General features: G+C 39.7%; 1 protein-coding gene across 1 annotated transcript in view; it reads left to right on the plus strand.

Annotated features, from left to right (window-relative positions):
* Positions 1–23,683, plus strand: part of LOC308272495 (uncharacterized protein C9orf85 homolog) — a gene marked incomplete at both ends in the record, with an annotated part of 65,061 nt that extends 41,378 nt beyond the window's left edge. The window contains 2 exons of the mRNA XM_080709337.1: positions 22,145–22,258; positions 23,536–23,683. Of these exons, the coding sequence (XP_080565463.1) occupies positions 22,145–22,258; positions 23,536–23,683 (262 nt within the window). The remainder of the gene's footprint in view (positions 1–22,144; positions 22,259–23,535) is intronic.
* Between the last annotated feature and the right edge of the window lie 802 nt (positions 23,684–24,485).

Raw genomic sequence — 24,485 nt, forward strand, 5'->3', positions numbered from 1 at the left:
TAGCAGTGATATCTGTTTGTAGCCTCACTTTTTGGTCTCCTTCAATGTTTGGCACCTTGGCCTGGTGTCTCTTTCTCTATCTGTGCAGGAACTGGGTGCTGCTGGTACCTCTCCTACTGCACACCCAAGTCTCTGAGCTCTTGACAGGGCATGTCCTTAATCTCTCTCTCTCTCTTTCTATGCAGGCAGCAGGTGCCAAACTCAGTTTAAACTCGGTGCTCACACTTTCACAGACCCTGGGCCTGTGTGTGTGTCTCTGCCTCCCAAGTGCAGGGATTGCAAGCGTGCGCCACCATGCCTGGCAGGAAATCATTTAATAACATTCCTGCTTCATAAACTGAATGTGGTGTCACACAGCTGTAATCTCAATATTTGGGAGGCTAAGACTGGAGGATTGCAGGTTTGAGGTCAGGCCATGGCAATTTAGTGAAACCCTCAGCAATTTAGTGAGACCCTTCCTCAAAATAAAAAATAGAATTGGCCTGGGGGAATAACTCAGAGGAAAAATGACCCTGGGTTAAGTCTCCAGTGCTTCCCCCAAGGAATGTTCAGTAGAACATATAATGTAACTGTAAGAAGTGACATTTCTTTTGGAATGAAATAGAAATATTCTGGGTATGTGAAAAAATAAAGCCCTTTTCTCATTTGTTTGTCTCATGCATTTTAAAAACCAGTACACAGCAAGTATCCATCATCTATGGGATCTGACTCCAAAGATAGAGCAAAGAGGGGAAAAAAAGGGTTTGACATTTTAACTCTTCAAACCCACCCGTTTCAACTATGAGAAGCAAAATTAATACCCTGTTTGTACATGATAGACAATATTGCTTATTTGTTTTTACCTTTTTCAGTGTGGTGACATCTACAGGAATTTGTAAGCATGTTTGTTACTATAGTTTTTCTCAATAAAAACAATGTGACCATCTTCAGAGATTTTTGAGGGGGCAGAAGTCCTAACCTGAGTTGAAAAAGGATGAGCTACAAAGTTTATTTGCAGGAGAGGAACTGAATGGTGGCAGTGGGAAGAAACCGGATTAAAAAGCATGTCAGCTCTCAGCGACGTACAAATAACGTGGCACTGGTAACTTCCCTGTGATGTGATAAGGCAATTCTGGGTAGCTCTGCATACTCAGTAAACTTTAGGTCTGTTTAGAAATAAAGCGAAAGGCTCACAGTATTTGAAGCACTGGCAGCGGCTGCCACTCTGAAGGCAGCTCCGTGTCTACCAGGACCCCACCGTTCTGGCTCGGGTCTTTTGATCTTGGTGCCAGTACCTGCTACTGCCTCCTTCATGGAGAGCTGCTGTGGTGCTGCTCACTTAGTATCCCTTGGCACCAAAGTGACATATTCACTATTAGACCTGAATTGGAGCTTTCAGACTTTAACGTTATTAATATATGCATGGGTTGTGGTTCAGTGCAAGTCTTTTTGCATAATATTTTGAAATTGCATTGTGTTTGACATTTGAAAAAGAAACCCCCAAATCAAACCATTCATTACTATCCTGATTAGTCCCAAATCATTCATGAGCACTATAAGTAACTTTGGGTATACAGCTGAATTATTGGAAACGCAAGAGATCTTATAAAATAAACGGTATAACTCTTTGAGGAGAAAGAATCATGATAGCTTTGCCACTTAAAAATATTTATAGATATAATTTTTCAAGTACTTAAAAGTATAAATGGTTAAAAGATTTTTTTCCCTTTCTCAATGTTAGCTCAGAAAAAAATAAGTTCTTTTCTTCATCTTGGATTCAGAGAGATTAAACGCTTTACCCTAAACAAAGGTAAGGGGAAGGAGGTTAAGACGCAAATGTAGATTGATCAGATTCCAAAGTCCATGTACTCCTAGGTTTTCATAGTGATTTCTCAGTATTTATTCCAAAGGTCTTCAGCCTGACCCTCATGCTTTATTAATTTTTATAAATGTCACCAATCTTGTTTTGTAGAAGTTATCTGCTGCTGAGTATCACACATACTGCTGAGTACCACCCTGATTTTCTTTTTTAATCTATGTGTCTCTATGGAAAGAAAGTAGGTTCAGCTTCCAGGTCCTGAAATGCCTTTTGTTTCAGGTAATGAAGCAACCTTTTCTCTTGTTAATTTAGAAGTATAGTAGGTAAATACCATCATTTATGTTACAATTTCTAGCCTGCTCTTTTCCTCTTTCTCGGCTATTTAAAAAAAAATCAACACTAATACAGCGTTACTTCATGATGAACATCTCTCTAGTAGCAGAAAAGAGAAGCTGGTGTAAAACAGCAATAGGCCGTAAACAGACTGAAGCCTGAACTTACAGTTGGACTTGTAAGTCGCCTGTATCAGTGCTTGTCGACAGGGTGATATATTAAAAGCTGGGGGGGGGGGGTAGTTTTTGTCCCTTAGAGAACATTTGACCAGGTCTGGAGGCCCTTCTTATTGTCATGACTGAGGGATGAGGATCAAATGCCATTGGTGCATAGCAGGAAGGCCAGGGTTACCTCTAAACCTGTGTGTATATACAGAGCAGCTGGAAATACTGCAAGGAATATACTGAAGTATACAGCAAGGAAATGGCCAAACCAATCTTCTTGATCCAGAAGCCTTGCTTAACAGGACATAGATGGATATCCCCGGGCCAGCGCACCAAGCCATCCTTCATCTAACTAGTTCATTGGTTCCCATATTGTTTATCTATAGAATTATTGAATAAAATAAAACCTTACTCAGGAGTCCTGTGATTACCTCAGGCTAAAACAACTGTCCTAGCTGCGGAGAAGAGAGCCCAGATTTTAAATGATGTGAGATGAGTGTTCAGTGAAAATAGGTTCAAGCATAAAAATATTCCAAATGAAGAATGGGAAACTGGTAGCACCTGCCTTGGACTCAGCATTGCTCAGGGATGTCGGTGCTGACAGTTCATGTTGCATTGGTGATTTCCCCCTGAAAATCTGTCTCCTTTTTTACGAAATCTTGTTATTGAATAAATGTTACTCCCTTAGTGTCCTCATATCAAGTATTTAGCACTTCCTGACTGATGATTTTTAATTTGTTACCTTTCAGTTTTTATTCCCATTGACTGTTGGTGCAGCCTGATCTAGTCATACTTCATTAATGTTGAATAAATAAATATTCTTCTCTCTTTTAAAAGTATTTTTTTATCTTCTCTCACCTCTACTCCTATACCTCTATTGGTCCAGAGTTGAATAAACCAGTGGTTAAAAAAAAAGAAGAAGAAGAAAGAGCCGGGCATGGTGGCACACGCTTGTAATCCCAGTACTTGGGAGGCTGAGACAGGAGGATCGCACAGATTTGAAGCCAGCCTCAGCTACTTAGTGAGGCTCTCAGCAACTTAGTGGGACCTTGTTTCCAAATAAAGTATAAAATAGGTCTGGGAGTATAGCTCAGAGGTAGAAAAGCCCCTGGGTTCCACCCCCATACACACACACACACACACACACACACACACACACACACACACACAAAAAAAAAAAAAAGATGTAGAAGAAAGAAAGAAAGGAAGGCTTAATCTTCTTAACTGTTTCCAGGGCTCTGGTGAAGGGGCAGCCCCCAGCAGCAGGACGCCTGAGCTTAGTCCCCTGAGAAGTGCTGCTTTTTATGTCTACTGCATTGTGGGAGTGGTTGGGAGGGAGGCCTCTGCCACAGAAGAGAAACAGCAAAGAAAGTACCACTGTTAGGGGAAGGAGCAGGGAAAGGAGATGCTGCTAACTAGCTCCCACCTCCCTATGGCCACCTCCCTATTCCTGTGCTTACTCCTTTGCTACTACAGTGTTTCTTACCAAATTGGCTAAAGCTAGACTTAAAGATGATCTTTTATAGGCTTACCCCTTAAGGTCCCTTTATTTTTAATGTATTTATTTTGCTGCTAAGAATTGAACCCAGGGACATTTAAACATTTAACCTCCAAGCTATGCCCCCAAGCTTTTTTTTTTTTTGAAACAGGGTCTCACTCAGTTGCCGAGACTGCCCCTCAAACCTATAATCTTTCTGTTTTAGCCTCGTAAGTACTAGGATTACATTCGTAGCACCTCTTTATTTTTAAAAGGAAGACTTTCTATACCCCTAAAATTTCATATAGTGAAATCACTCTTCTGAGTGTGGTGGTACACATTTGTAGTCTCAGCTACATGAGAGGCTGAGGCAAGAGGATTGCTTTAGCTCAGGAGCTCAAAACCAGCCTGGACAAAACAAACAACAACAACCAAAAAAAAAAAAAAAAAACTAGTATACCACTGTTCTCGTTGTTCAAAGGAAAAAACTCAGTGCTCTATTAGTGCAGATATATGTACCAGCTTATGGTTAAATTTATAATGATGGCTGGGCGGGGTGGCACACGCTTGTAATCCCAGCATTCGGGAGGCTGAGACCTGAAGGATCGCGGTTCGTGGACAGCCTCAGCTACTTAGTGAGGCCTCTGCATGCACTCAGTGAGACCCAATTTCAAAATAAATAATAAAATATAGGGCAGGGAGTGTAGCTTGGAGGTCAAATGACCCTGGGTTCCATCCCCAGACCCACAAAAAAAAAAAATTTATAATGATACCTTGCATTTATTCCTTGGATTATTGTAGATTATTTTATTTGTCTATCCATTGACATTCGTTATGTCATGGGAGAAGAAATAACTCTCTGGAAGAGGGTCCCACGGAGTTCCCAGTATGGGAGGAAACTTAAACTCAGGACCAGAGGAATTCTTGACACATGTAACACAAAAGAATTGTGTGTGTGTGGGGGGGGTGGGTACTGAGGTTCCTGGAAGCCCTTCTACTTCCGGGCTACACTCCCAGACCTATTTTACACTTTTTTATTTTTTGGAAACAGTGCGTCTGGCTTCGAACCTGCACGATCCACCTGTCTCTGCCTCCCAAGCGTGGGGATTACAAGCGTGCGCCACCACGCCCGGCCAGAAAAGAATGTTAGCACCTCTCAATAGAGGCACAGAGATTTATCTGGGAAAGCAAGGAATGTACATTCAAGGGAGAATGCAGACCATCTCAAGAGACAGGTGTACTTTGGGATTTCCTGGCTCTTCTTTCAAAGGAAACTTGACAATGGGTGGGTGTGGGGAGATATGTAGGGATGACGTCAGTTTGATACTCTCAAGATAGTTTCTGGTGGTTTGGCCATTTTCAGGATCCTTAGGCTGATCACAGTCCATTGTCTGATGAATATAGGTAAGCTGGAAAGTCTCCTCAATTATAGCTTCCTCAAAATATTGCAATCCCTCTTTACCTACTTATTGGTGGGATCATTAACCATACATAAGATAATTATCATAAGTAAATTTACAGTAACTGTAAGATTAGGAGTGAAGATTTATAGCTTTCCTAAAAAATTGAGAGTGATGGGCCTGTGAGAAAACACCGGCTTGGGACTGAAGGGATGGGGGACTTTAGCAGAGGCTTCAGATTAAAGTTATATTTTTCTTGTCCTTCCTTTTTGTCTTTTTTTATTTCTATTCTATTTCAATTACTTTTTTGTTGAGCAGACATTGTGATGTGAATATTTTGTAAGCTGTCATCACAGTTTGGATAGGTAGATTCCATATATAACCATCACTCTGCACTTGCTTTTAGGGCTTAGAACTGAGCATAGCACTCACTGGGAGGTGCCTGAGGAATGAATGGTGTGTGGGCTTGCAGTGATCAGTGCAAAGCAGCCCTTATTCTTCCTGTAATCTGATTTTATAGCATCTGAGCGAGGACCCATAATTTAAGTGAGTAATTCTACAGCCCATGTTGTAAATATTTTCACTTGTTTCTATTTTGATGTATTGAAAAGTCAAAGAAAAAAGGTGTGTGTGTGTGTGTGTGTGTGTGTGTGTGTGTGTGTGTGTGTGTGTGTGTGTTAAGAGAAAGAGACAGATGCTGCAGGTTAAACCTAGAGGCATTCTAACTCTGAGCTATACCTCCAGCTCTGTCTTATTTTATATTTTGTAACAGAATCTCATTAAGTTGCTGAGGCTGGCCTCGAACCTGTGTTCTATCTCAGCCTTCCAAATACTGGGATTACAGGCATGAGCTATCACATCTGGCTATTTATTTATTTTTACTATACCAGGGATTAAACCTGGGGCCTTGCACCTGCTCAGCAAACACTGTACCTCTGGCTCTTCTCAAATTTCACTTTGATACAGGATCTCATTAAGTTGCTCAGACTAACCTTGAACCTTCATTCCTCCTGCCTCACCCTCCCAAGTAGCTGGGAATAACAAGCTTGCATCACTTCGCCCAGCACTACATGAATGTTTTTAAAATATATAACCTTATAAAGAAAGTTTGCTTATTGTTTCATCTTTAATTTTAAAGAATATATTTCTTTTAAGACATCTGGGGCCGGGCGTGGTGGCGCACGCTTGTAATCCCCGCGCTTGGGAGGCAGAGACAGGAGGATCGCGCAGGTTTGAAGTCAGCCGCGCGCGCTGGTTTAGGAGACCCTGTTTCCAAATAAAAATGTAAAAATAGGACTGGGAGTGTAGCCCCAGAGGTAGAAGGGCTTCCAGGAACTCCAGTACCACCAAAAAAAAAAAGACATCTGAGAAATATTTTTAGTTTTTAATATCTTTATTATATTTATTAATTTTATTTATTTACTTATATTTATTAATATTTATTTTCATATCTTTATTATAGCTTTATTATAAAATCTTCTAATAGAAAAATAAGTGCTAGCTGGGCGTGGTGGTGCACGCTTGTAATCCCTACGCTTGGGAGGTGGAGACAGGAGGATCACTGGCTTAAGAGACCCTGTTTCCAAATAAAAAAATATAAAATAGGTCTGGGAGTGTAGCCCGAGGTAGAAGTGCTTCCAGGAACCCCAGTACCACCACCAAAAAAAAAAAAAAAGAAGTGCTAATAATATTAGAATTGGCAGTTATCACAGTTGATAATTGGTATAGGAATGCAGAAGCTTTACATTTTCTCATAGTAGGATCATAGCCAGAGTAGACTCTAAACTTGGTGATATTCTGTAGGGAAATGGATAAAGAATAGTGAACAAAGTTGAGTACCTTAAGAATAGAATATATGACAGGAAGAAATGTAGAGACTATAAGAGGTCTTGGTAGCTGGGCGTAGTGGCACATGTCTATAATCTCAGTACTTGGGAGGCTGAGACAAGAGGATTGCAGGCTTGAAGCCAGCAAGAAGCTGTTAATAAATAAATAAGTAAGTAAATATAAATAAAAAGGGCCAGGAATGTAACTCAGAGGTGGAATGCCCCTGGGTTCGATCCCTAGTGCCACCACCACCATAATCACACACACACAAAAAAAGACTGAATTTTATAGGTTGTTTTTTTTTTCTTGCCATTGACTTTTTGATTGTCTTATTTCTACCACTTAAACATAGCAATTAGATTATTTATCCTGTTTGCGGATGACTAAACTCTTTTTCATCTTATCAATGTTATAGCTATCACTTCTCCCCCCCCCCCCCGCCGCCCCAGGTTTGGGGATGGAACCTAGGGGCATTCAGCCTCCTCCAAGCTACACCCTCTGCCCTATTTTTTATTTTGAAACAGGATCTCACTAAGTTCTTAGCAGAGAGCTTCACTAAGTAGCTGAGGCTATCTGTGAACTGCTCTTCTCCTGTCTCAGCCTCCTGAATGCTGGGATTACAAGCGTGTACCACCACGCCCGGCTCAGCTATCATTTCTTATTATTAGTTTAGGATATTAGACTAAGTCTAAATATCATTAAGTTTATTATGTTTTATAAAGTTTGTTGACTAAGAGAGAAGGATTGGAATTTTTAAGTGTTGATTGTATTTCACTAAATTTAAAAAATTTATGCTCCGTTTAACATCCTAATGAATTTCATCAAAATAAATTACTAGAATAAATACATTACTAGATATAATCAGACCAGTGAAAGTTGGTTACTTACTGCTGAAAAAGACGTAAGTAATAAGTAAAAATTCTTCTAAAACACAATAGTAGAATGATATATTTTGTGATGGCTGGGGACACTGGATGAAGATAGTTGAACAATATGTGCTATCTACAGGAATCCAAGCAGAATGAAAAGAAAGACCCCAGCTATATTCAGATTTATTCTTGTCAATTTCCTTCCTTGCCTCCATCCCCCAGAAGCATAGTAAAGATCTATAAACAGCTGAGGAAACCCTGCAGTTGAGTACTTTCCCCCTTTAACACAGTGTAACTCCATGAACAAGGATTGGGGCAGGCACAGTGGTACTCACCTGTAATCCCATCAAATAATAGTCTGAGACCAGATGCTCACAAATTTGAGGCCAGCATGGTCAACTTAGTGAGACACTGTTTCAAAATGAAACTAAAAGGAGTGGGTAGAACCCAATGGTAGAACCCTCCTGGGTTCATCTCCAGTCCCCCCCCCACACACACACACACACCCAGAACTGGAAATGGCATTGCAGAGAACATGTCCAGATCAGTGAAGTACTTTTAGGAAGGATTGCTCTCTGGGATATACACACAGCTATATTATTGTATAATATTTCCCCTTCAGGGGTATTTTGGAAATACAATTTTACTTTCACTGTTTAAGCTCTAAAATTATGTATTCTCTCTGATTTGGATTTTAAGTATAAATAGAAGCCAGAATCAAGAAATTCTCCAAAATGACAGATTTAATTCTGTCAGTGGTAAGTAATTGTGAGAATGATTGCAGGAATCCTTTAGAGAATTTCCAGAAAGCTGATGCAGTTTGGGAAGCAGAATAAAGAGGAAAGGCCCCAGCTACTTAGAGCTGGCCTGTCTAAGGTCACACAGAAACCTAAGAGTGCTTCCATTCTTAGGAATGCATCTTAAGACATCTCTAGTGAACTTAGCATTTTTTCAAAGCTCTTTCATATGTGCATATTTCTAATAGCCACCCTATAGGAGGTAGAAACAGTAAAGAAGTAGCCTTAGGAAACTTAAGTACAGTAAGTAAACACCAGATTCACAGCTAGGATTCTGGGGCTGGGGATATGGCTCGGTGGCAGAGCTCTGGCCCAGCATGTGAGGCCCCAGCTTCAATATCCAGAATCACACACACACACACACACACACACACACACACACAAAGTCAGGATCCAGATTTTTTTCCATAATCTTTCATTCTAATCTTTCATTTTAATGTCCCATATCTAACATTTAACACAAAGTCATCTACCATGACTTTAATCATTCCTATATCTTAAATTAACTAAAACAGAATTTTCACTGATAAAATAAGAATATATCTTTTGGGAAACCTTGTTTTGCATAACCAAGTTTGTCTTAACCTGTAAGGATCAAGAGATGGAGCTGAATCTGAAAGATAATTTACTATAATCCACTTGTTTTATTAGGAACAAAATTGTTTGTAGGAAGAGTCCTGGGTAATAATGAGGTATATTACTCCAGACTTGGCTCAGTCTGTGATGGTTTTGTTTTGTTTTGCTTGTGATGCTTGGGATTGAACCCAGGGGCATTTAACCTTCAAGCTATACCCCCAGCCCTATTTTTGATTCTTTATTTTGAAACAGGGTTTCACTAAGTTGCAGAGGACCTCAATAAGTAATTGAGGCTGGCTGCGAACCTGAGATCCTCCTGACTCAGCCTCCCAAGTACTGGGATTACAAACATGTGCCACCACGCCCAGTTCTGTGATGGTTTTAAATAGAATGTTCAATGTAAAAGATAGGCCATCCCAAGATGAGTTTCCGACATCAAGACGTTTATGATAGGAGAAGTGGATCCACAGAGAACTCTGGGCAGATCCCAAGAAGTGCAGGTGCAAGTAAAGGGGGAGAAGACTGTCTCCAAAGGACACGAGTTAATACTTCAGAGGAATAATAAAATAGGAGCAAGAGAGAGAGGTCTAGAAAAGATAGGAATTAAAGGTGGAGGAGCAGTATAAACCATATCTATAGGAAATCCTGTGAAGAGGACTTCAAGAAAAGAAGAAAAAACTGAATCTCCTCCTCCCTTTTAGAGACAATGCAGATAATCGGGAGCTATCACTGACCTGTCTTGGGTGTGTGTGTGTGTGCGCGCGCGCGCTACTGGAGATATTGAACCTAGGGGCATTCTAAGCTACACCCCGTGTTTTTTTTTTTTTTTTTGAAAACAGGGTCTTACTAAGTGGCTGAGGCTGGCCTTGAACCTTTGATCCTCTTGTCTTGGCCTCCAAGTACTAGGATTACAGGTATGCACCACCTCACCTGGCTTATGTCCTACTTTTAGTTCCTTGAAAATTCATTTGGTTCTTTTAGTTTTTCTTTCCTCTTATTATTTAACCTTGGTGATCCTTGGACATTAATTAAAGTTATCTACCAAAGGAGGTTTTGGACTTCCTGAAGAATATATACGTAATGAAGAGAAAACTAGAGTTGGAATCTTGGTTTTGTATCTTGATTTCTAGCCTTAAAAAAGTGGGTGATTAGCCAGGTGTGGTTGTGCACACTTTTAATCTCAGTACTTGTGACTGAGACAAGGGGATCACAGGTTCGAAGCCAGCCTCAGCAAGTAGTGATATTCTTATTAACCTCGTGAGACTCTATTTTAAAATGAAAATTAAAAGTATATTGAAAAAAACTAGGTTATCTTTTGTGGTCATTTTATCAAAGTAAACATATTTTATGAAAGTAAAATATTTTATTAAAGTAAATAGTTTATGTTTATATAAAAGTGTTCTCTACTACAGTTGAATCAGTCTCACCAAGTGTACCAGTATGTGTTGATAAGCTTAGATGGGTTGGCTGTGCTTTTCAGTTCCTGCATTTCTTATAATAGGCTGAGGTTCTAAAGGTTAATCAGTGACAAGAAAGTGGTATCACCACATTCCAGGAATATTAGTATACCCTAGAGTGGAGTATTAGTCATAGACAGCTCTTTATGTTACATTGTTTGGTGACTTTAAATCCTGGCTTTATTCTTGCCCAGGAAACTTGGATCATTTTTTTAAGGCTAAAAGTAGAGTTTTCATTACTTCCGTCAGACATATACCTGTATATGAAGACTATTATTTGACATTAATTGATATAGCAATCTTTTTGTTTTTGTTTTTGTTTTTTTTTTGGTGGTACTGGGGGTGGAGCTCAGGGGCTTTTCTACCTCCAGGCTATACTCCCAGACCTCTTTTTACTTTATTTGGAAACAGGGTCTCACTAAGTTGCTGAGAGCCTCACTAAGTAACTGAGGCTCGCTTTGAACTTGTGTGATCCTCCTGTCTCAGCCTCCCATGCGCTGGGAGCAATCTTTGGCTTGGCTAGCAATCTTTTATTTAAAATGCCTGTTCTGACCTGGACAAAGTGGCACATGCCTATAATCCCAGTACTTGGGAGGCCAAGACAGGAGGATCACAGGTTCAAAGCCAGTCTCAGCAACTTAGTGAGACCTTATTTCAAAATAAAAAGAAAGGGCCAGGGATGGAGCTCTGGTGTAGAATGCCTCTGGATTCAATCCCAAGTACAAAGTGCTGGGGTTTTTTGTTTGTTTGTGTTTTTTATTGTGTGTATGATCCTGAAGATGGAACCCCAGGGCATTCTACATCTGAGAGACACCCCAGACCTATTTTTTATTCTTTATTTTGAAACAGGGTCTCACTGGGTTGCAAAGGGCCTCACTAAGTAGCTGAGGCTGGCCACAACACGATCCTTCTGCCTCAGCCTCCCAAATGCTGGCATTACAAGCATGCGCCACCACACCCAGCTCAAAAAGTTTAAAATAAATAAATAAAATGCCCTGTCCTAAATAATTTTCATTTTCTCTTTTTTATTTTTCTTGCCCCCCTTCTTTTTTTTTTTTTTTGATACTATGAATTGAACCCAGGACCTTGCACATCCTAAACAATCCCTCCACCGCTGAGCCACTTTCCTCCCCCAGCCTCCTTTCTTCTTTTACTTTTTCTCCCCCCCCCCCCTGTGGTACTGGGGATTGAACTCAGGGGTGTTCTACCACTGAGCTATACCCCCAGCCCTGGCTGACATTGCACTTAAGATCTTTCTATCTCAGCCTACCAAGTACTGGGATCACAGGTGTGTGCCACTGCACCAGGCTCCGGCCCTCTGATTGGGTTTTTTTTTGTTGTTTTGTTTTGTTTTTGGTAGTGAGGATTGAAAGTAGCAATGAAACAAAATCTTACTGATTTACTGAAGCTGGCCTTGAATCTCTGATCCTCCTGTCTCCGCCTTCCAAGTACTGGATTCTAGGCAAGTCCACCATGCTGAGTCAGTCCTCTTTTTTCTAGGCCATTCCTAGGTACTCTAAGTACAAAGGAGACAAAAAAGAAGGACAAGAAAAATATGAACACCTATACTAAAGTGCCGTAGCCTTTCACTCTCCAAGCCAGTTTCTTCTCCCAGGCCTGTCACTCCCAGTGTTCTGAGAAATCTACAGGTCTTTACTCAAGATCCTACTGAAAATTCATTCATTTATGATCATTGCCGTGTGCACTACTAAGTATTCTACCAATAAATAAGTTAAGTAAGAAAAATATGTAGGGGCTTTCCAGCTTGTCTGTTGAGCAGATGATGAGACCATGAGGCGCTAAGGATGGAAAAAGTGACCAGCCCACGATAGACCATCCTGTGATCACCAGGCTGACGTCATCCTCACGTACCTCCCCATACCCGCCCTTCTCCAAGTTTCCTTTCAAAGAAGAGTCATGACCTCCAAACGAGGTCTCTCTCTGGAGAGGGCGCCATTCTCTCTTGCGTGTGTATTCCTTGCTTTCCTGAATATGTCTCTGTGCTTCTGTGTAACGTGCCCAAGCCCTTTCCTCTCACATGTCAGGACCACTTGACTGGTCGTGAGTCGAGTTCCCTGCTCTGCTCCAGACACTTTCCTGAAGACCTTTCTTTTCCTGTATCATAGGGAAAAGCAAGTGAATTGTAACTACCTATACCCAGCGACTTAGAATTCAGGGTACCCTCTTCTTTATAAACATTTTATAAGACAGCATGTGATGTAGCCCCATATTATGGTGTTAGAATCTTCCCATGGAGCCTGGTTGGCTTCGAGACACTTCAGGAAATGTGACTTTGTGAAGCTCTTGAGTTTCTGTTGTTTGTACACCAAGAGGGTGGAGTACCATAGGCCACTGTTTGCCAAAGGACCTAGTCATCTCATCAGGAAACCCTAAGGAGAGTACAGGGGAAGCTTTACCTATCTACATAGATATTTCCACTGTTGATGTGTGTACTTATACAATATAAAAGTCATTATTATAACATTTTTTACAAATCTTAAGGGCTTTTATTAACTGTGAGTAGGAGTGATGGATGACTAGTATAATTCACTTCTACTGGCTTTCTTCATACTTAGGTGTCAGAATTTTTAGTACCCATTGCAAAGAAGGAGACTCAAAGAAGTTAAAGTGACTTTCAAAGCTTATATGACAGGGACATGTCAAAGCTGGTCCAGAGTGATGGTCTCCTGTTTCCCAAAGTGCTGTCTTTTCTCCATTTTATTTTCCAGTGCTTACAGTGGTCCATTTAAAACGTGAGATTCTATCCCTGGTTTTTACCCTTAAATATGTAGTGAACATTTATTAGCTTTATTTGATTTTTCTTCCCTTTTGTGTTTTTTATTATTAAAATACAGAACTATTTTTAAAATATGTATATAACTATCTCCTTTGTCTATAAACATAGTTTATAGGAATGATCAGTATTTTTACTTGACCACGTTTTCCACTGCATTGGTTGTGGTATATTCATAGCCAAGATGTTCAAATGATTGTTTCTGGGAATTGTATTTCACAGAGAAATGAAAAGATGTTTTGTGACAACTTGGAATGTATATCTTTTATTAAAGTTATATCTAAAGCCGGGCGTGGTGGCTCATGCTTGTAATCCCAGCATTCTTGAGGCTGAAACTGGAGGATCGCGGTTCATGGACAGCCTCAGCTACTTAGTGAGGCTCTCCACAACTTAGTGAGACTCTGTTTAAAAATAAAGAATAAAAATAGGGGAGGGGGTGGCTCGGAAGTCAAATGCCCCTGGGTTCCATTCCCAGACCCCCCCCAAAAAAAAATTTTATCTAAACCATTCTCTTACTTAAGATCATTTTTTTTTTTTTTTTTTGGGTAAGTAAGTGGTAAAAAAAAAAAATGCAAAAACTATTACTTTCATTAGCCACTTAGTGGGACAGACTTGTACTTAAGAGGGAGAAAGTTGCTGCCCCTTTAAAAAATAAAACTGCTAATAAAAGTTGTTTTTCCTTGGCAGGGGCACACATGTAATTTCAGCCATTCTGGAGGGTGAGAATAGAGGATCTCAAGTTGAAGATGAGTCTGAGCAAATGAGGGATAACCTATCTAAAAGTAAAAAATAAAAATAAAAACTGGCTTGGGATATAGCTCAGGGCTACAGTTCTTGCCTAGCGTGTGTGAGGCCCTGAGTTCAATCCTCCAACACTAAAAAGGAAAAAATATCATTCTTTCTTTTAGTTTTAATTAAGACTTTTTGGAGACACTATTTTAAAAATTTATGTATAATGTTTATTAATATTGAGAATACTCAATATTTATAGCACTCCTAGAAATGGTGTTTTTTTTATTTTTTTCCACCTATTTATTTGTTTATATAAATTTCTTTTTATTTATTTACATACACAGCCAGGAGATTGAACTCAGGGACATTCTACCTCTGAGGTTGCTGAGGGTCTCACTAAATTGCTGAAGCTGGTATCAAACCTGTAATTCACCCGTCTCAGTCTCCCAAGTACTGAGATTACAGGTGTACGCTCAGCTTCATCTCTCTTTTTGAGTATGTGATTTTTTTGTTTATTTATTTATTTATTTATTTCTGCACTGGGGATTGAACCTAGGGGTGTACTACCTCTGAACTACGTGCCATCCCTATTTTATTTTTTATTTTGAAACAGGGTGTCACTAAGTTGCTGAGGCTGACCGCAAACCTGTGATCCTGTCTCAGCATCGCCAATACTGGAATTACAGGTGTGGGCCACCATGCCCAGCTAGCATAGGAGTGTGTGTGATTTTTGACTTTGAACTAGATGTGCTCAGAATTATATACCTTTAACTGAGCATGCTAAGGAACATACCAGCCCTGCTTTCCTATATGATCTATATAGATTCACTGTATGTGTACGTGAACCTATACATCAGCTGTGCTGGACCCCACAGGGGCGGGAGGAGCAGCTCAAAGCCACTCAAGGGCCTCTGGCTGGCCCTCCTGGAAGACTCCCTTCCCCGTACCACTGTACTGAGCTGTGGACCAGCCCGGCCACCACATTCTAGAAACTGGTCATCTGGTTCTCCCCAATGCCGGTGGGGGTTTGGGATGGTTTGAGTTTCATCCGTCATTTAAATTTGCTTTTTTTATTTTTTTAGCTCTGCAACTGAGAATTACAAGAAATTTTTTAAAGCATATTTTTTAGATTTTTTTTTTTTTCTTTTTTGCAGGTCTGGGTATGGAACCCAGGGGCATTTAACAGTTGAGGCTGTCCGCGAACCGCAATCCTCCGGTCTCAGCCTCCCCAATGTTGGGATTGCAAGCACTTGCCACCACACCCAGCTAAAGCATTTTTTAATGAAATTTGTTTTGTTTGTTTTGTGCACTGGGGATAGAACCCAGGGGCATTCTACCTCTGAGCTACACTCCCCAGCCCAATTTTTTATTCTTTATTTTGAAACAGGGTCTCACTGAGTTGCAAAGGGCCTCACTAAGTAACTGAGGCTGTCCATGAATTGTGATCCTCCTGTCTCGGCCTCCCGAATGCTGGGATTACAAGCATGTGCCACCGTGCCTGGCTTGTAGTTACTGTATATTCATCAAGAAATATTTAAGTCAGGGTTTGCTTGTGTTGGGTTTTTGTTTTGCTTTCTTGTTTCATCTTGTAATTTTCGGAAGGGTTTGTTAATTTTCCTAACTTTACCTGAATTTGTAGTTTATACCGCAATAGAACAGGGAAATTTAAATAATAACTGCAGACAAACTGAACTAATACTGTTTTCTTAGAGGGCATTTTTTTTCTTATTATTAGGTTGCTAATGTATTAGGGAAGAAACAATGAAACTGTGTAGGCGTTTTCTAAAGTTGAATATTCTTTGTCCAGACTTTAGATTCTCATAATAAAGTTTTTTAAGGGGATTAAAAAAAAAAAAGAGTTCTCACATGATTGTGAGCATAAGACTGTCTTTCTTTATCTCTTTCTTTTTTTTTTTTTTTTTTTTTTTTCATGGCACTGGGGATTGAACCCAGGGGCACGCTACCTCTGAGCTAAACCTCCAGCCCCCTTTTCTAGTCCTTTATTTTGAAACAGGGTTTCACTAAGTTGCAGGGGGTCTCACTAAGTAGCTGAAGCTGGCCAGGAACCTGTGATCCTCCTATCTCAGCTTCCCAAATACTGGGATTACAAGCACCACCATAGCCGGCAGCATAAGACTTTCTTGAGTGGCCTGAGGGACAGATTCTTGGGACTCACTCATGAGACTGTGGTTATGCCAGTCACCTGTGGCGCCCAGGAATCTGCATTTTAATGAGCTGCGCAGGTGCTTGAATCTCAAGGCCCCACTGTTCCTGGGGAGGAGAGCTGGAGCATAGGGATCCTTTGACTTCAGACACAAGATAGCCATTTTAAGCCTATTTTGCATGTTAATTTTAACACTAATAGTTCCCTGCAATACAGTTTTATCCTCAAATTAGCAATTTAAATTCTCAAGGATTTGTTTACCCCAAGGGTTGCTAGCGTAAAACAAAATATTCATAGACATGAAAACATAGTCTTTTGAGGCCTCAAATGAGCTTAACTAAGAATGTTAAAATAACTTTGTGTGTGTGTGGTACTGGGGGTGAAACCCAGGGGCCTTCTACCTCCAGACTACACTCCCAGACCTATTTTATATTTTATTTGAAAACAGGGTCTCACTAAGTTGCTGAGAGCCTCACTAAGTAGCTGAGGCTGGCTTCGAACCTGTGTGATCCTCCTGTCTCAGCCTCCCAAGTTCAGGAATTACAAGTGTGCGCCACCTTGCCCAGCTTAAAATAACTTTAACATTATTTTAAAACTTTAAAATATTGAAGCCAAAAAGCATTGTGAAGATTGCCTACTAATTCATTTAAATTATTGGAACTTTATTCCATGTGTATTCTAATGGATTAAATTTTTTAATTTGTGTTTTTCTTACAAGGTAATTAAAGCATTTGGGAGCACTAAAACACAAGTGTACCAAAATAATTCAACACAGACATTTCAGCGATTATTTTTACTTAGATCATATATCAAAGAGTATTTTGTTTAAATTCTAATTTATTTTTCCAGTTGGGTCTCTTAAAGTATACTTTACGTACAGTAAAATTTACCCTGTGTAATATATAGTTTTCACCAATATCTGCAGCTTAACACGTACAGTTGTGAGGCCAACATCACAATCAAGATCTGAGACATTTCCACTACCAAGACATTTCTTCATGTCACTGTCACTGCTACTCATTAAAGGGATCTGTTTTCCTTCCCTCACTTTTGCCTTTCCCGAATGTCATGGATGTAGAATCACATGGTATGCATGGTTTTGAGTATGGCTTCTGTAGCTTAACAGTTAATTCGAGATTCATCCATGCTGTGTGTTTTATTGCTGAGTAGTATTCCTTTGTAAGCCTGTTCCACAGGTCGGCCATTCATTCCTTTACCAGTTGAAGGGACTTCTGGGTTTTGCTAGGATTTGGCAAGTATGGTTTACACTGCCATAAGCGCTCGGGTACAGGATTTCTTATGAACACAGCTTTCATTTCTCTTGAATAAATATCTAATAGTGTGACTACTGGGCTGTGTGTTGTGCGTGTGGAACCTTCCACGCTGCTTTCCAAAGTGGCTGTCCCGTGCATTTTCATCAGCAGTGTACGGGAGCGCCAGTTATTCTGCATCCTGGTCAGCTCTAAGTATTGTCAAGTTTTTGCCGTTTGTTCTCAGCTTTTGTATTAGCCATAAGTGAGTAGCCATGTCTCATTGTGACTTCATTTGCGTTTCTCTGGTGAGGAGTGAGGCTAAGCATCTCTTCCTGCGCTCCGTTTGCATCTTTGTTTTTGTAAAGTTTCTATTAAGACATTTCAATCATGCTTAATTATGTTTTCTAAACATTTTCCATTGGCCTGTAGCTTGTTTTTTGTTTTTGTTTTTGTTTTTTCATTTTCTTAGTGTCTTTTGCTTTTCTTCTTGAGACGGTGTCTCCTGATTGCCCTGGATGGATTCGAATTTGTGGGCTCAAGCGGAAGATACCTAGTAGCTTTTGAAGAAGAGAATTTTTATTTTTGATGGTCTATCTAATAAATTGCAGTTGATCATGGTTTTCTAATCGTAGCTAAGAAGTATACCTAGCTGACAGTCACAAATAGATTCTCCCATTTTCTTTAGAGGTTGTATAATTCTTGGTGTTACATTTATGATCCATTTCTTTTTAATTTTAAGGATATCTGATTGTTTATACATCTTTTGTTGAATTTTTTTTTTTTTGCTGGAGTTTTTTTAATTATAATTAAAATGTATTTAATGGATTGAGGGGTATTTAGGGTAGTTACTTGTTCTTCGTTTTGTTTTAATATGTGTTTCCAAAAAGTTGTCCATTTGAATGGAATTGTTGGATTTGTGTACAATAGAGTTGATAGTCAAATTTCCTTAGTAATCTTTAATGTCTGTCCAATCTATAGTACTGTCGCCTCTTTCATGATAACTCCTTTCTAAAAGGTTTTCAGTTTACTTTGCCCAGATCTATTAGAGGAATCACCATCTAAGGCAGCTGTAGCCTTACAAAATGTATTTCTTCATAACAAGACTTCAAAGCTGAAATGTCTCCTGTAAGCTTGGACTGCAAGATGGATGTTGTGTTAGCAGGCCTGAAAACAACAAAAATCTCCTTGTACACTTCCATTAGCACTCTTGGTCACCAGGTGCAATGTTAATAAGCAGTAATATTTGAAGGGAATCTTTTTTCTGAACAGTAGGTCTCAACCATTGGCTTAAAATATTCAGTAAGCCATGTGGTAAATGGCTGTGCATAGGCAGGGTACATTTTTTTTTGGGCGGGGGAGGAGTCTGGTGGTAGAACCCAGGGGCATTTGACCTCTGAGTTACACCCCCTGCCCTATTTTATTTTGAAACCGGGTCTCACTGAGTTGCAGAGGGCCTCACTAAGTAGTTGAGGCTTTCTGCGAACCACGATCCTCCAGTCTCAGCCTCCTGAATGCTGGGATTACAAGCGTGCGCCACCACACCCAGGCACGGTACATTTAGTGTAGTACTTAAGGGCACTATGGTTTTTTTGTTTTTTTTGTTTTTTTTTGTTTTTTTGGTGGTGGTACTAAAAGTAGAACCCAGAGGCTTTCTATCTCCAGGCTATACTCCCAGGCCTATTTTATATTTTTATTTGGAAACAGGTCTCACTAAGTTGCTGAGAGCCTCACTAAGTAGCTGAGGCTGGCTTCGAACCAGTGTGATCCTCCTGTCTCAGCCTCCCAAGTGTGGGGATTACAAGCGGGTGCCACCATGCCCAGTAGGGCACTATGTTTTTGAAATGGTAAATGAGCATTGACTTCAACTTAAAGTTTGAAGCTTTGAAGCCAGGCGTTGACCTCTCTCTAGTTATGAAAGTCCCAAATGGCGTCCTCTTCCAATATGAGGCTGTCTTGTCTGCATTGGAAGTCTGGTGTGTATCATAGCTGCTGCCGTCACGTGCCAAATGACTTGAGGAAGCTTCCTCAGCAGCACGCTCTGCTTCACCTTGCTCTGTTATGTAATGCAGACAGCTTCTGTCCTTACGCCCCATGAATCAGCTCCTGCTCACTTCAAACTTCTCTTCTGCAGCCTCCTCACCTCTCTCAGCCTTTGTGGAACTGAAGCATGGTAGAGCCTTGGTCTGGATTAGGTTTGGGCTTAAGGGAATGTTGTGGCTGCTTTGATCCAGCCGACTGAGATTTTCTCCATAGCAGAAATAAGGCTAAGTTTTGTTTTCTTATCATTCGTATATTCACTGAAGTAGCAGTTTTAATTTCCTTTAAGAACTTATATTTTTTCAGTACTGGGGACTGAACCCAGGGACATTATAACCCTACCCCTTTTTTATTTTTTATTTTGAAACAGGGTCTTACTAAGTTGCAGAGGGTCTAAGTACCTGAGGTGAGCCACAAAATGGATCCACCTGACTCAGCCTCCCAAGTCCTGGGATTACAAGCGTGCGCCACCACGCCCAGCTATGACATCTTCTTTACATTCACAACTTGGCTGTGTGGTAGGAGAAGCCTAGCTTTCCAGCTATATCTTTGACATGCCTTCCTCAAAGGGAGAGATCTTTTACTTGAGCACTTAGAGGCTACCCATGCCGTTATCAATTGGCCTAATTTCATTATTGTTGTGTCGTGGGAAATTGGGAGACCTGACAACAAGAGAGAGGGAATGGCTGATTAATGGAGTAGTCAGAACATACACAATATTTGTCAATTAAGTTTGCTGTTTTATATTGGCACCATTCTTGATACCCCAAAATAGTTGCAGTAGTAATATCAATTTCAAACACAGAATATATAATAATAATAATAGTAACAGTAATTATTATTATGAAGTTTGAAATATGAAAATTACCAAAATGTAAGCCAGGCATGGTGGCACATGCCTGTAATCCCAGTATTCGCAAGGAATTGCAGGTCTGAGGCCAGCCTCAGCAAGTTAGTGGGTCCTGAGCAACTTTGGCAAGACCTTGTTTCAAAATAATAAATAAAATTGGGCCAGGGGTTTAGCTCTGAGATAGATCACCTTTGTGTTCAATTCCCCAACATCACAAAAAGAAATTTACCAAAATATGAGACTGACACAAAGTGAACAGACTATTGGAAAAGTGGAGCCAATAGACTTGCTTGACTCGGGGTTGCACAACCTTTATTTGTAAAAACAAACAAACAAAAAACACAGTATCTGTGAAGCACAATAAAATAAAGTATGCCTATATGAACTTTAAGATTATACTGCAAATTTGGGGGAGGGGCAGCCAGCTGGAATTTTAATAGAGATTGCATTGACTCTTAAAGGTTTGTTTTGAGTGTATCGTATCTTTTCAGTATTAAGTATTTTAATCCATAAACATGGAATATCTTTCCATATAGTTAGGGTGTCAGTTTCTCTCAGTAATGTTTTGTAGTAATATGCAATGTGTTGATCTTACATTTCTTTTGTTTATTCCTATGTATTTTATTTTGGGGGAGGATGTTGGTTGGTAGTGTATAGAAATGCAATTGATTTTGTATATTGATCTTGTTTTGACCTGTTTTAATGACATCATGTATTGCTATTTTGCAGCTAGAAAGTGTTATCTAGAAATGTCCATATACTTAAAGTGACAAGATACTGGGTATGGTGGCACTTGCCTGTAGTCCAAATACTTAGGAGGCTGAGACAGGAAGGAGCATTGTAGGTTCAAGGACAGCCTCATCAAGTAGTGAGACTCATCAACCTAGTGAGACCCTGTTTCAAAATAAAAATAGGTCTAGGGGTATGGCTCAGAGGTAGAATGCCTCTAGGTTCAATCCCCAGGACCATAAAAAATAAATAAATAAAATGACAGCCAGGTCTGGTAGTACATGCATGTAATCCCAGTACTTGTGAAGCTAAGACAGGAGGATCACAGATTCTCAGCCAGCCACAACTACATAGTGAGGCCCTCTGCAACTTAAGTGAGACCCTGTTTCAAAAAAGATAAAGAATAAAAAAAAAAAGGACTGGGGGTATAGCTCAGAGGTAGAATGCCCCTGGGCTCAGTCCCCAGTACCACACATACAAAAAATAAACTAATTAATTAATTAATTAATATAAGACGATAAATGAGATTGAAAACTCTAGTATTTATTTATTTATTTATTTATTTATTTATTTATTTATTTACGGGTTTGGGGATGAAATCCAGGGGCATTCAACCTTCGAGCTACACCCCCTGCCCTATTTTTTATTCTTTATTTTGAAACAGGGTCTCACTAAGTTGCGGAGAGCCTCACTAAGTAGCTGAGGCTGTCTGCGAACTGCGATCTTCCTGTCTGTCAGCCTCCCGAATGCTGGGATTACAAGCATGTGCCACCGTGCCTGGCTCTCTATGAATTTTGAGTTATAGGCATTTTAACTATCCCCTTATTTCACCAAATAATGTTAAGTAATTAGTAAAATCAATATTTGATTTTCCCTTCTACTTTCAGTGTTAAATGTTTACAAAAGACAGTGAAGGATTCTTACCACATAATGTGTAGACCATGTGCCTGTGAACTTGAAGTTTGTGCTAAATGTGGAAAGAAAGAAGACATTGTTATCCCGTGAGTATTTCCTTTTATGTTTAGATTTTACTCCTAGTAATTTATACATGAACTTTCTTTTAATGAGATATTCACTAACTTAATCTGAAACTATAATCTACTACTGTTGACATTTTTTACAATAAGAGTAATAATTTTGTTAAATTTTTTATCTTTACAAAAAAAAGTGAACTTTTTATTTTTAAGAACATCAAATATTTAACCATAAGGTATATATTTATTACAAAAGAAATAATTTTTATCTTACAACTTTCCCTTAATGGACACCTTTTTAATTTCTTTGGATATACAGTGATAACAGTATTATAATTAGTTGGGTTTGAGTTAAGTTAGTCTTCCAAGGTCTTTTTCTGTGTATTTATTTCATTAGGCTTCTATTAAGAAGTGTAGTAGTAACCACAATTATAATCTAGGTACTTGGGAGGCTGAAAAAGAAGTATCGCAGGTTCAAGGACAGCCTTAGCAAGTAGTGAGACTCTCATCAACCTACAGAAACCCTGTTTCAAAGATAAAAATAAGGTGGGGCATGGTGGCACATGCTGGTAATCTGAGTGCTTGGGAGGCTGAGACAGGAGGATCACAAAGGTTCGAAGCCAGCCTCAGCTACTGAGTGAGGCTCTCAGCTACATAGTGAGACCTTGTTTCCAAATAAAGCATAAAAATAAAAGATAAAAATAAGCCCAGTGAGCCGGGCATGGTGGCGCATGCTTGTAATCCCTGCACTTGGGAGGCTGAGACAGGAGGATCGCGCAGGTTCGAAGCCAGCCTCAACTGGCTTAAGAGACCCTGTTTCCAAATAAAATATAAGATAGTTCTGAGAGTGTAGCCCAGAGGTAGAGGCCCCTGAGTTCCATACCGAGTACCACCAAAAAAATTAAATAAATAAAATAAGTCCAGTGTGATGGTGCACCCTTATAATCCCTGCATTTGGGAGGCTGAGACCAGAGGATCACGGTTCACAGACAGCCTCAGCTACTTAGGCCCTTTCCAACTTAGTGAGACCCTGTTTCAAAATAAAGAATAAAAAATAGGGCTGGTGGTGTATCTTGGAAGTTAGAATACCCCTGACTTCCATCCCCAGTACCACAAAAAATTTTAAAAATAATAAAATAAAATAGGACTGAGGGTATAGCTCAGAGGTAGAATACAGCTGGGTTCACTCCCCAGAAACACACACACACATGCGTGCACACACACAGTGGTAAAGGTCTTTTCAGCCTTCGTGGTTGCATAATGACAGGCTGAGGAATAATTAGAATTTTTCATTCTATCTTTAGGTTTAACAAAGAACCAGCAGAAACAGAAAATACTGACAGTAATAAAAGTTCCAGTCGTAGAAGAAGCTGCAAAAGCAATGAAGAAAGTGATGATGACTTAGATTTTGATATTGACTTAGACGACACAGATGACAGTCAAGAAGACTGATGCGACCGTATTAGAAGACAGCTGGAGAACGTCAAATTATAACCAACACTTCTGCCTGTGAGAGTTGCACAAAAATATTGTCGCCCCCTAATGCACTCATCAGAAAAGGCTATAAAACATAGGCAGATTTGTAAGTGAATAATAGAAATTGTGTCAAATATTTGAATAATCACAAAACTTTCATCTAGAATATTTTTATAACACAACTTTAAGTTGCATATTCAAGCATATCTGACAAACTGTATATTGAGGTATCAGATTTCAATATTTCAGTTCATAAGAATTATTTATAATTACCTAATATTACCTATAATACCTAGTATTATCTAGTATTAAATTAAACAGCTATAAAATTGGTGTTTATATAAGAACTATCTCATGTAAAATATCAGATGAAATTTTAATAGTTGACATTAAAATTATTCCATTGTAAATAACATTTTGTTGTTGTTTTTTGTGGTATGGGGATGGAAGCAAAGAACCTTCTACCTCTGGGCTGCACTCCCAGACCTATTTTTACATTTTATTTGGAAACAGGGTCTCACTAAGGTGCTGAGAGCTTCACTAGGTAGCTGAGGCTGGCTTCGAACCTGCACAATTCTCCTGTCCTCAGCCTCCCAAGTACTGGGACTACAAGAGTGCACCATCACGCCCAGCTCGTAAATAACTTTTGAAAAATTAATCCCAAGTGAAAATCCTGCTTAACCCAGCCTGCTTAAGTGGTGGCGCATGTTTGTAATCCCAGCATTAGGGAGGCTGAGACAGGAGGATCACACATAGTTCATGGACAGCCTCAGCTACT

Source organism: Muscardinus avellanarius, assembly GCF_963383645.1.
Source record: "Muscardinus avellanarius genome assembly, chromosome: 13".
Lineage (NCBI taxonomy): Eukaryota > Metazoa > Chordata > Mammalia > Rodentia > Gliridae > Muscardinus > Muscardinus avellanarius.